A 13,364-nucleotide genomic window follows, 5' to 3' on the forward strand; every position below is an offset into this window, starting at 1 on the left:
AGTCAAGAGAACATATTTATATAGACAGAAAATTTTCTAACGTGGTTAATTTTGTAGCCAGTAATCTATTAAATCCCTTTCCTTTGCTCCCGACTTCTCTTGCACAGCAAAGACACTGCCACTAGTTTAATGCTCAACAGAAGCCCATATTTATTCTCAATATCATGGGCTACCCGACACAAACACCAATATGACAGCGGAATGCCTTGAGATGATGGTAGTTAATGAACAAAAAGACTCACTCCATGCTCAGCTCCATTAAATTCTTATTCAAGATATCACCCATATCCAGAAGTCAAAGAATCTCCACCACCATAGAAGAATTTAATGTATGGTCAAAAAGGACATCAATACTTGTGAGGGCAGAATCTAATTTATGGTCTTGTAACATCTAGTAAAAAATAACAAAAATGGGTTTATAATTTTTAATTTTACCGAGCCTTTTCTCATCTAAGGAACACCTTCAGTATAAAAATCTATTTCATCATATGTATTTTTGTAAATTACCATTGAAATTACCTTAATTTTAGTGCATCATTGTATAAATGCTTTTAGGAAAGAGCGATGTTTTAATTCAAGGTCCAAAATAATGTTTTCTAAGTTGAAGAAAAGATTAAAAAAATAAATAACATTGTTTCTAAGTAAATTAGCAATTAGTCCTCTCAAAATGCAAATCTTGGAAAAGCCACAGGATTACTATTTTTTGTGAGTGGTTTATGATAGGCTATGAAATCCAACTTCAAACAGATATAGTTATAAAGATATTTTGGACCAGTCCACATTCAAGCATTTGGAAATTTCAATAGGTGACTTTTTAACCATGATTTTATGCAGCCCATAGTGTAGCTAAAAATCATAATCAGAAAACCAAATCGGTCTGGTATTAGCTTTCTAGGACAAGAACCATCCTTCAATTGTTTACATGTAAAAGTTGCAGTCTTCCACTATCCTTCTGATCAGAACTGCTTGCCATGGGTAATCTCATGAGTCTTCCTTAAAGTCAATCAGTAAGGCATTTGCATGTATGCAGCGTTAGATAGAAATGGCACATCAGCATACATGCCTCTCAGAGCATACGAAATGCAGAGCATGACTGTAAAGAGAAATGAAATGGTAACAAAAAACCAAAAAAACTGTCCAAACTTCCCCCAATAAAATGATTTGGGTAACCAATCATTAACTTGCCCAAGAATTGAGAAAGTGATCTCTAACAGCATTCCGTTTACCACATGAAATCTCAGGAAATGAGGAAATTTATTATTCCTTACAACCCCCAGGTATGCTGTGAAAAAATATGCTGTGAAGAACCAGCCAGGCAGCCTGGCAAGACCATTAATGATGAAGGGAAATGTAAGTGGTTCAAAATCCTCCAGGAATGGGTGCATATTATATGTTGTTTCTGCAAACACCCAGCACACATGAAAAGAAATCATGTAAGGAAAGACTGCCATAAGTCTCATCCACCATTTTGGTTTCGTCTGCATTGGAGGGAACCCTTCATATGTACGCTTTTCATCTTTTTCCGCCCTTGGGCTTACAAATTTCCTGCTACGTTTTGAAGTGACTGGCAAAAAAGTTCTCAAGTTTCCATGTTCTCCTGCAGAGAAAGGTGCAGAAACATTTACATATGAATGCTCCCATTCTGGAGGAGAAACAAAACCAACAGAGCATAAGGTTCCCGTAGCTAAAAAGGTTTAAGCCTATCAAACTATCAAAAGAGCCAGAGTCCATATCTTTATAAAATGTCTGAAACTAGTACATTCAACTCATAAAAATCATACTCTACATTTCAATAATATTTTCTAGATGTCATATATCCTGAATTTCAACCACTCAATCACTTTCCTCAACAGTTAATGAACAGAATTTTAACAATGAAAAATGATTCTAACTTATTCACTTAGCAATTATTCCATATTCAAATGTGTTTTAAAACAAAATGATAAACAGGCACGTTTCAAATCACATGAGATAAGACCTTGGAAAACAGATATCACCTTGAGAGGAATAAGTCCTAATTTGTGATATGGGCTTTTCATTTCCTTCGTACATTTTCCTGAATGAGAGCAATGAGCATGTAGCAGATGCATGGCTGACAAAGTGAGAAGGTACCACCCTTGTCCTCCGTGTCTTAAGTGGACAGATCCCTGATCTGGTAAATGTGTTATTTACAGAGATGCCACAGAGTCCACTCTGAGCCATTATCATGCAGCTCCCCAAGGTCCAGATAACAGAACCAATCAAATAAAATGCAAAATAAAATACTGATGTAGTCACGGATGTCTGTAAGATAACATGCAACCAATAGCAAAGTCATTAAAAAATCTAGCTCCATACCAATAATGAGACTCAAGTTAAAACATTCATACAGAAGCCTGTGTAAAATAAATAGCAACCATGAAACACCACATGAATAAGAAGTTGGAAAAACCTGACCTAATCAAATACACAAGACAATTACAATGTTTATCTAAGATAAATCATCCATGCTAATTCAGAAGATGTCTACAAATTTGATAGAGATGGAGAAAGTAATAATGTCCATAAAACTCAATTAAAAAATCAGATGAAATGCTCAGTTTGTTTGCTTCAAATAAACTGCAAGGCAAAGTTAAATGTGTTCTCCTCAAAGTTTAACCATGATATTTTTAATTTTTTGTGTCCTCAAGTTGAAATACAAGTCCAAAGGACATTTGCATTGCTGAGCATCAGCAAGTAGCTTTGGATGCAGCCAAGCAGAGCATTGTTTTATGAAAGAACAATGGGCCATTACCCCTATCTACTTCCGAATTCAAACCCTTGGCAGTTATAGGCCCCCATGTAAACGCAACAAGGGTCACAATTGGCAAGTAGTCCATACAAATATGCAACTCCTCTACAAAGGCTTGCAGCAGTACAGCAAGGTCACTTACCAACAATAATAAGACGTGGATCACTGAAACCAATTTAACAAGGGTCATTGGATGAGGTGAAATAACTCCAAACAACAGACAGGTGGTTGAGCAATAACGTGCAACATCTTGTAATGTCCCCTCTTGGGATGTTCCTAAGTCTTGCCCTAAAATCACAAGTTCAACAAAATAAGGAGTATAGTACATTTAAAATAAAAACTTACCAATTGACAATTTCCTTTCCAACATAAACTTTGGTTTAAACCCTGCAAAAATGTTATGGTAGATAACATTTGAAATGTAATTTATAAGACCAATTATTTCCAAAAGGGTTAGGGATCCAACAACATAAAAATGCATATATAATTAATTGCATTAATAAGCATCTGTAATGTTCCCTAATTTATTTACAAATAAGATTCTATAATAAATAATGTGATAGTTATCAAAAAGCATTTACAATCCCATTTCCACTAATCGACCATGATAGGGATCGGAGAGGGAAGCACGAAAGGGCGCCCGAAATGTTTGCCACAACTAAGCCCAAAGGCGTGATATATAACACCCCTTGGGCCACAAGTGGCAGGAACTCATGTCCATTCAACATGGGGTGCGCTACTTAGAAGGGGAACCTATATCTGCTCTCCCAATCATGGCTCCACAATAGGGCGCCCAGAACGATCGCCGCAACTAAGCCCAAGGGCGTGATATAACACCCCTTGGCCTACAAGTGGCAAGAACTCTTTGTCCATCCAACATGGGGTAGTCTACTTAGAAGGGGAACCCATATCTGCTCTCCCAATTGTGGGTCCTCACTAGCCTATACATGATTGCTTATAGGAGACTAAGCAAATTAATTAAATATTTATAAGAGTCTAGATATTATTAACTAGCTTAAACTACATAAGAGATCATATGTTAAACAATATCATCAATTGCATACATGAGTCTATATAGATCACAAGATGGTTGTTTAATGAATGCAGGTTGTTTATATCAGATCTGATTTCCTTTGATTAATAACAGATATTCTGCTAATTTCACTAGCAATCTCTGCTGAATGCTATATATATATATATATATATACTCTCCCTGCTGGGTGCAATGCATACAAATGTATATCCAGATCTGCTCTGATTGATTTCCTTCATTGGGTCCTTCTCTATGGGTTATTCATCAAATGAATTGCCCTCCTATATATATCTTTCAATCGAGTCACAACTCTATACTCTCAAGGGATGTAACTCTTCATTTAGTGTTGTTTGTTATTCCTAATTAGTTGCAGGTAACTATTTACTTGGTTGGCCCTATAAAGAGAGGTGTTTCGGCCTCTTTAAACAAGACATATATGATTTTGTTTACTTTTCAAATCGCCTATAGGTGGAGGTCAGCCAAGCAAGCATACATTCTATTTTATTTCTCAAAAGATGGGTGTCAAGACTAGGTCGACCTGCATTTTTACTTATTTTCAGAGTTACCCGGGGACACATCCCCGACCTGAAAAACCCCGTCCCCGTCCCGGGGACGTTTCGGGGACGTTTCGGGAAGGCCAGGGGACGTTTCCCCCCGTCCCCAAATTGGCCTGTATTTTGAGGGGACGTCCCCGAAACGGGGGGACACCTGCCCAATTTCGGGGGGACGTCCGTACGTCCCGGGGACGGCTGGGGACGGCTGGGACGTCCCCAATCCGTCCCGGGGACGGCCAGACGTCCCCCATATTTAAGGCCCTTAAAAAATATAAAAAAAATTAAAAGATTGGAATTTTCAATTTTTTATTTAAATTTTCTAATATTGACCTTTTATTTATTCAAATTGTTATTAAAAATTAAAAAAAGTAAAAGAAAACAATAAACATTAATTAAAAATAAATTTTAAATTTATTAATTTAATTGATTAATTGAAATTCATAATTAATAATTATTAATTTTATAATATATATCAAACGTTTAAAATTTTGATTAATTGAAATTCATATTATAAATATAAATATTAAATATTAATTCATATTATAAATATAAAATTAAAACAAATATGTAAGTTAAAAACTTAAAAATTAATATTATTAATTATATCATATACGATATAAATAAAATAAAAAAGTAAAAACTTAAAATTTAATTATATAATTTATATTATATACGATATAATCATATATGATATATATCGTATATGATATATATATCATATATGATTTTATCGTATATGATATATATCGCAGCATATATATGATATGCAAATATCAAAATATTAAATAACAATATGAATATCATGAAAACTTCGTTGAAGTTTTAAACTGCAAACAAATAAAAAGTTCAAAACGCCGTGTTTTTGCAGCCGACGGAAATACGACAGGGGTTTCTGGTTTTGGCGCTTGGGTGGAGACTTTTGGGGGCATTTGCAGGATTTTGACAGCCACAGGGCAGATTGAAATACTTTTTTTTCACAGCCACAGGGCAGATTGAAATACTTTTTTTTCACAGCCACAGGGCTTTATCCATGTTTTCATATGAACATTTAGAATTTTGAAATTTTCCTATATATTTTAAATTTTTCCTATATTTTATATAGCCGTCCCCTTTGCCGTCCCCAAATTTGGCAAAAAAATTTGCCGTCCGGGAAACGCGTCCCGCCGTCCCCTGTCATCCCCGTCCCGGAAACTCAGGGTAACTTTGCTTATTTTCATTTATTTTAACTCAAGCGATTACATAAGGGAGTCGGCTAAATATTAGAAAATTTTGAGACATCTTATAAATAAGACAATTTTCTGATGCATATCAGATTTAATTTATTTTTACTTTCTTTTAAGGGTGAGTAAGATGGTATCATGGTGGGGGCATGACAGTCTGCCCTCCCCAAGATTGCTTGTCCACAAGCAATGATAGTTTTATCCAAATCTTTTCAATGTGAGGGTCCCTAAACTAACCCTTAGAGATTCGTAGTCCTTAGATCCTCCATGTGATATAATTAGCTTCTGCTGCACAACTCAACTTGCAAATTTATACCAAGATATGTTTTTGTCTTTCTTCAAGGTGGGGTATCCCAATAATTCTCAACAATGTGAACAAGAGTTGAAAATTTTCAAGGTCCGTGACTCAAGATAAGTTTTCCCTTATCTTGTAATAGAGTAGTTTGAAACCTCAGATACCAGTTCTTGGGGAAAAAGGCTGGGTCCGGGTCCGGGTCCTGGTCTTGCCCGGTCCTGGTCCGAGCTTGGTTCTCCCTGGGTTCCACCCGGGTCCCTACCCAGGTGGCCTCGTTCTCTGCGGGTCCTGCGAACCAGGCCACCTGGGCAGGACCCGGGTGGAACCCAGGGAGAACCCAGGCAGACCCGGGAGAACCAAGGCCAGTGGGTTCCCAAAAGCGGGGCACACAGATCATAAAAGTCAAAAAAGTATAACCAAACATGAAAATTATAGGTCAAAAAAGTATAAACAAACTTGAATCAGTTTGAAACTTGAAACTTGAATATTATCTTTTTTGCAAATTATGTTTATGATATTACATTTATGATATAAGAATATACGAATATTTATTGGCATTGGCAATTATGGATTTATGATTTATGATTTATCTGTTATCATTTATGTATCATTGTATGGGAAAGTTACATTTTATGTTTCATATTTGTATGTTTGAACAATGACATATGTATATATTATTATATATAATATGTGTGTGTGTGTGTGTGTGTGTGTGTGTGTGTACGGACTTTCCCATACCCAAGATTTTTATTTTTTTTTGCCGAATCCGTGAATCCGTACCCGAATCGTTAACTTAGTTTGAAACCAATTGAGGGAGGATCAATCGAAAATTCAAAATCTGCATCTACAAGAAATTTGCTTTGGTTTATTTCCTTGAGGCAAGGAAAGAAAAGGAAATTTCCGTATATTAAGATTAGGATTAGAAGCATGACACACATCTATGGTCTTAGATGTTCTTGGTTAAAGAGGTTTAGAGGTGGTTTAAGGTACTGTCTTCTTTGTTTCACAACCTTGCCTTACTTGTGATAGGGACTATATTGAGTTGTGATTTATTTGCTTGTACACTCATTTTATTGAGTTGGAAATCCCAAAGTTCATCACCTAGTTGTGTCATCTATCACGTGCATCTAACCTCTCAAAGATGACGTGGTTTTTGAAATACCACAAATGAAAGTTGGTGATTTTCTTCTTGGGCACACTTTCATGTGGGATCACCAATGTACCTGTATATCAAGATCTTTTATGTGTCATCGGTGCTATGGGATGTAAGAGTTACATAATTCCAGAAGTGATCCTTGCTTCACAAATCGTGCCATATACTCATCGGAAGATCAGTACACATAATTCTGCATTCTCATTTCCTTGTTTTGCACATGCAGCATTAGTAGAGCAACTCAAAATAAAGAATTGGATCAGATCTGGAAAAATGACACATGCATAATTAATCCACACCACTCTGCTATGCTTCCAAAGTGGTTCGAGTGGATCGCCAAAAGAAAAGATTCACCAAAGATTGGTTCAAAGACAAGTTTCCACAGTTGCTTCCAAGACTTGATGCATTCAGGACTTGCTTTCTAGGAAGGGTGGATGATCCAAGTGGTGCTTTAAGTCTATGATCAGCATCAACCTTGTCAGCTTTCCTTGAAGGGCCAAGAGCAACCACTAATTCTTGATAGCACCTATCAGAAACTACCAGAAGTAAAGATATGCATGTGGAAGAGTAATAGTTTAACCTTGCATAACAGTTCCTTTACCTTCTCCATTTCGCCAACACATGTACATCTATAGATTGACTTAGGGAGAGAAAGTAAACAGTCATTCACAACTTGGAGAAATTGTCATGTACAAAACGTTCAGCTTAATTAAATTTGGTTATATATCTTTCTCTTGATTCCTTGATAAAAAATATTTGAAGTTCTGACTCCCCATACAATATATCTAGCTTTCAACAATTTAAATTTTAGGATGCTCATCCACCAGATATTTCTTAGAATCTGGGCCACTCGTGGCTTGGTATAATTTCACATCTCTATAGATGACTTTGTTATATGAATAATTAGTTTTGATATTTTGATTAATATTTGGATGATTTTGGAGGAGCTAATAACTATCTTGATTAGATACAGCAATCAATTAGGAATTCAATTGCCTGCAGTAGCACCCCATTTCAAGGACTTTGTCTAATATCAAGTAGTCTTAGAAAGAGAAATCTCTGTTTTGTGAACACCTGTTGTTCAGTAATATTTGTTTCTTGAGTAGTTCCTAAACCAGGGTTTTATCCTTTGAATGGAAAGATCATCCATCTCTAATACATCTTAGAAAATGTGTACAATATAAAATCATCTTAGCAAAGATAATCAACTCCATTCTTATTCACAAGGAAAAAGCGAACAAAAAGTTTAATTAAAGCATTGATATGCACTAGTCTGATTCAGACTCTGCATTAGTCTACTATAGCAGTAAGACTATTGCTGATTACTCATGGCACTGAGCCCTTGTACCATTCAGAACAATTGTGTGTATGATATGAGGTTAAGTGCCGCAAGATATCATGGGAGGCATTCTGAAATGTCCCTTTGACCTGCAGGCTGGAAGGATCAAAGCTCTGATACCAATTGTAGTGTCCCCTTTTGGGATGTTCCTAAATCTTGCCCTAAAATCACAAGTTCCACAAAATAAGGAGTATATTATATTTAAAATATGAACTTACCAATTAACAATTTCCTTTCCAACATAAACTTTAGTTTAAACCCTACAAAAAAGTTTGTTAACATTTGAAATGTAATTCAAAAGACCAATTATTTTGATAAAAGTTAAAAGACCAATTATTTTGATAAAAGTTAGGGATCAACAGCATAGAAATGCATAAATAATTAACTGCATTAATAAGCATCTATAATGTCCCCTAATTAATTTACAAATAAGATTCTATAATAAATAATGTAATAGATATCAAAAAGCATTTACAATCACATTTCTAATAATCAACCATAATAGGGATTGGTGAGGGAAGCACGATAGGCTGCCCGGAACGTTCGCCGCAACTAACCCCAAGGGCGTGATATAACAACCCTAGGCAGGAACTGATGTCCATCCAACATGGGGTGGGCTACTTAGAAGGGGAACCCATAACTGCTCTCCCAATCAAGGCTCCACAATAGGGCTCCGAGAACATTAGCTGCAACTAAGCCCAAAGGCGTGATATAAAAGCACTTGAACCACAAGTGGCAGGAACTCTTGTCCATCCAACATAAGGAGGTCTACTTAGAAGAGGAACCTGTATCTGCTCTCCCAATTGTGGTTCCTTACTAACCCATACATGATTGCTTATAGGAGACTAAATTGATTAAATAAATAATTAAGAGAGTCTAGATATTATTAACTAGCTTAAACTACATAAGAGATCATATGTTAAACAATATCATCAATTGCATACATAGGTCTATCTAGATCACAAAATGGTTGTTTTCTGAATGCAGGTTGCTTATATCAGATCTCATTTCCTTTGATTAATAACAGATATTCTGCTAATTTCACTACGAATCTCTGCTGAATGATATATATATATAAAATGCCTGTCCCTGCTGGGTGCAATGTATACAAACGTATATCCAAATCTGCTCTGATTGATTTCCTTCATTTGATCCCTCTCTATGGATCCTTCATCAAATGAATTGCCCTCTTATATATATCTTTCAATGGAGTCACAACTCTATACTTGCAAGGGATGCAACGCTTCATCTAGTGTTGTTTGTTCTTCCTAATTAGTTGTCGATAACTACTTATTTGGTTGGCCCTATTAAGAGAGGTGCTTATCCATAAGGGATCGGCCTTTTTAAACAAGACATATATGATTTTGTTTTACTTTCAAATCACCTATAGGTGGAGGTTGACCAAGCGAGCATACATTCTATTTTATTTCTCAAAACTCAAAAGATGTGTGCCAAGACGGCTATAGCTCTTTTGGCTCCAAAATGTTATATTCGTACGTCATGCTATATGACATTGGCGTGTTATTGACCGTCAATAACGCGATTAACGGCTGTGATTTTCATGAATGTCATATAACACGACGTACGAATATAACATTTTGGAGCCAGAATAGCTGTGTCCTGCCAATACTAGGTCGGCCAGGAGTTATTTTAATCAATTTGTTTTCATTTCCATAAAGGTTGGCCAGCATTTTTACTTATTTTCATTTATTTAAACTCAAGCGCTTACATAAGGGAGTCAACTAAATATTAGAAAATTGTGACATCTTATAAATAAGACCATTTTCTGATGCATATCAGATCTAATTTATTTTTACTTTCTTTTAAGGGTGGGTGAGAAGGTATCATGACAGTGGCATGACGCATCTAAACAGCCTAGAGGCAGAATATGAAGAATTAATGGATATTCACCTAAAAGCTGGTTCACACATCATCCAATGCATTCACTTCCCCATCTAGCCATTTTAACTTGACAGCAAGTAAACAAATTATCCGGGTTAATTGTTTAATCAGTCAGGTGTTTTATCTTCACATTTAAAGGGCTTGCTAAACCATTTGTATATTTCGTGGAGTTAATTCTGTTTCTGAGAGTTGTATTGATTTGGATTGGAAGCTTTCAAGCTTTGCAAGCACCAATGAAAGGATTTCCTTCAGCCGTTAGAAGAATATATCTTGCAACCAACAACTGGGTGGTTTGTGCAGGCTGGTTGCAGGTTCTCTATTTTGCTGAGAAAACATTGGGAGAGTCTAGTCCTACTACAGTTCATGGAATGGTTGAAAAATCTTTGCAGTTAGCCCAAACAGCAGCAATTTTGGAGATATTTCATGGTCTTGTAATGCTTGTGAGATATCCCATCTTAGCAAATCCTCCTCAAATAGGCTGAAGGTTGTTTGTTACTTAGGGAATCTTGCACAGTTTTCTGAGGACTAGTTGGTTCGTTAGCAGTTTGGTGATTAGTTTGTAATTGACAGAGATAACTCAATATTATTCTTTTGGACTAAAAGAGGCATTTGGTTATACTCCATCATGGCTTCATCTGCTTCAGTATAGCACCTTCATTATAATGCACCCAACATGCATTTCCCGTGAAGTTAGATGCCGATGGATATATACAGCCTTTCTCTATAAATAGAATTATGACTTGTATTGCTCAAGAATGCCAAACAAGTTTGGTTTTGCATTTTGAGGAATCTTGCAAGTTTTCCTATGGTGAGGGCTGATTGGCTTGTTAGCAGCTTGGCAATTGGTCATTGACAGAGATGATTCAATATTCTTTCTTTGGACTAAAAAAGGCATTTGTTATACTACATGGCTACATCAGCTTCAGTATAGCACCTTCTTTGTGATGTACGTACATGCACTTACAGTGAAGTTGGATGGATATATACAGCTTTGCTAGATATAAAGTACTATGACTTGGACTGCCTAAGGATGCAAAATAAGTACAATTTTGCATTCAACTACTTCTCACTGCTTGTACTAGCTGTCAATGTTCCAGGAGATATGAAAGGATAGAGAAAAAAAGCTTTATCAAAGTCTAGAGAGTCATACTGATGCTAATTTTGACTTGCTGGAAAATTAATGAGATGATAAACATTATAGAACAGGATCGTAAATAAGAAAGTGAAGGCATGGCTTTCCTCCGGTAGCATTGACGTTGTTTAGCCAAATGCAAGGAACAGTTATCTAATCCAATCAGTTCACCTTTGGCAGTAGCATCACAGCCTGTACTAACATAGGAGTTCTAGAGGATGGTATGGACATTCGATGGCATGTATGCAATATGTATAAGCATAAATAAGACACATGAACTAATTAACAAAATGCCTTGAAGAAATGGGTTTCATTGACTTTACTGACTGCACATTATGCATGAAATGGATCCACTGAAAAGGCCATTAGAAATTTTAAGAAAATGTTGTTTTAACAAGTACAGGCAAATTTATTAACTTTTGCCAGCATCCTCCCTGCTTGTGCCAAATCGGAAACTTTAGAACAGTGTATGGACGTCCATCAAAGCATAATTGAGAGTAAATTTATGTCGAAGGTTGTTGTTGCAGCTGCCCTGACAAACATATACGCAAAAAATGGCTGCACAAAGAGGCATGCAAACTGTTTGACAAAATACCTCAAGAAATGTTAAACCTGCAGCCGAGGCACGTAAGTTGTTTGACAAAATGTCTCGCCAAAATGTGGCATCATGAAATGCAATGATTGCTATATGCGCACAAAATGGCATTCTTGTGGAAGTTTTAAGTCTTTTCAAATAAATGTCTCAAAGCAATGCGGTTTCATTCATTGAAATCATAGCGGGAGATGTAAAAAATAGCTTTGTTATAAAAGCTTGCGTTTCGACTTATCCAATGTCTCAAGTGAACTCAAAATTCCTGTCAGATACCTTTGTGAGGATACGCCTCATGGTTCAGCAGACACATTATTTATATTACATAATCTTTTGATGGAGAATAATCTAAATGAAATTTTTGTAATGCACTCTGATATCTGCTGCAGCTTTCCTCTGGGAGAAAGTAAATGGCATATCATACATATGGAGGGATTGAAACAACTCTTGTCAAAAAGGTTTCAAATATAACTACTGTTGAGTTTAATGAATTAATTGCAGACACAGAGACCAAGGAGTTACTGCACTTCGCAGACAAGCTAGAAACTCAAGTCAGTGATTACATCAACTGAAACTGAGCTGAGCATCAAGAAATGTTAGTTTTCTGGTGAAAGCAGGCGAAAACCAGAAACCAAACAAACTCTTAAAAATCCTAAAGAGTAATTAAAATGCGGATGCATCCTAAGAGGGCAATCAACCTGAAGGCGACTGCAAAATATGAATTTGGCGACGGAGATAATCACAGGAAAACCTTGAGGTCGATTAATGAAGCAACGCAACCTCAACTAAACTCGTTCTGCTACCGCCACCGCCGCCAGCTCTTCTTCTCTGCTGTTTCGACAACCTCTAACGTTATCTGTAAGGCTTCCAAGTTTCTACAGCCCAATACAGAAATCTCCGTGACAGAAAATGTTCCACAATTTTGTATGCCCTAAATTCATCTTCTGCGATGTGAATGAATGTATTAAAATCTATAGTTTTCCCAAAATGTCTTAAAAAATGAGTGATTGCCTTTACCACTTATGAACCACTATTCTCAAGGATTATGGTGATGTATTATTATTAGCTTGGTCATGTACACATGTTAAGCATCTTTAGTGATGTAGTTATGCCTAATATTGTTCTAGAGTCCATAGTTTAGAGTGGGTCTTGGGTATTTTTGGAACTATAGGGTATCTTTTGTTTTTCGAAAGTTGGAGTTTTTTTTTTGTTTTTTTTTTGTTTTTTTTTTTAAATTTATTTAAGTTATTTTAATGGTCAAGTCGATAGTATTTTATATAATTTAAAAATAGATTTTTTTTCTTTACGAATACTATTAAATGAAAATGTAAATATAATATAAGAATGAATTAAGAATTAGAAAAAAAAAATGATCTT

General features: G+C 36.0%; 1 protein-coding gene across 2 annotated transcripts; it reads right to left on the reverse strand.

The window, feature by feature from the left end:
- Positions 1-856: 856 nt before the first annotated feature.
- Positions 857-13,020, reverse strand: LOC131047058 (protein TIC 20-I, chloroplastic). 2 transcript variants are annotated; one of them, XM_057980890.2, is made up of 3 exons: positions 12,686-13,020; positions 1,998-2,283; positions 857-1,597 (listed from the first exon to the last, which is right to left on the reverse strand). In XM_057980890.2, the coding sequence occupies exons 2-3, from the start codon at positions 2,206-2,208 to the stop codon at positions 1,005-1,007; spliced, it is 804 nt and encodes a 267-aa protein (XP_057836873.1). In that variant the 5' UTR covers positions 2,209-2,283; positions 12,686-13,020; the 3' UTR covers positions 857-1,004. The 2 variants fall into 2 exon arrangements, with proteins under 2 accessions (XP_057836873.1, XP_057836866.1); XM_057980883.2 differs by having other exon boundaries at positions 857-1,642; positions 12,686-13,017.
- Between the last annotated feature and the right edge of the window lie 344 nt (positions 13,021-13,364).

Source organism: Cryptomeria japonica, chromosome 4 (genome assembly GCF_030272615.1).
Source record: "Cryptomeria japonica chromosome 4, Sugi_1.0, whole genome shotgun sequence".
Classification (NCBI taxonomy): domain Eukaryota; kingdom Viridiplantae; phylum Streptophyta; class Pinopsida; order Cupressales; family Cupressaceae; genus Cryptomeria; species Cryptomeria japonica.

What these genes read in the sequence shown, in the direction of transcription:
- LOC131047058 (XM_057980883.2), bottom strand. Translation starts at nt 2,208, where the DNA reads ATGATAATGGCTCAGAGTGGACTCTGTGGCATCTCTGTAAATAACACA. An exon ending in TAGGACTTATTCCTCTCAAG is followed by an intron (nt 1,643 to 1,997) that starts GTGATATCTGTT and finishes TTTCTCCTCCAG; the next exon opens with AATGGGAGCATTCATATGTA.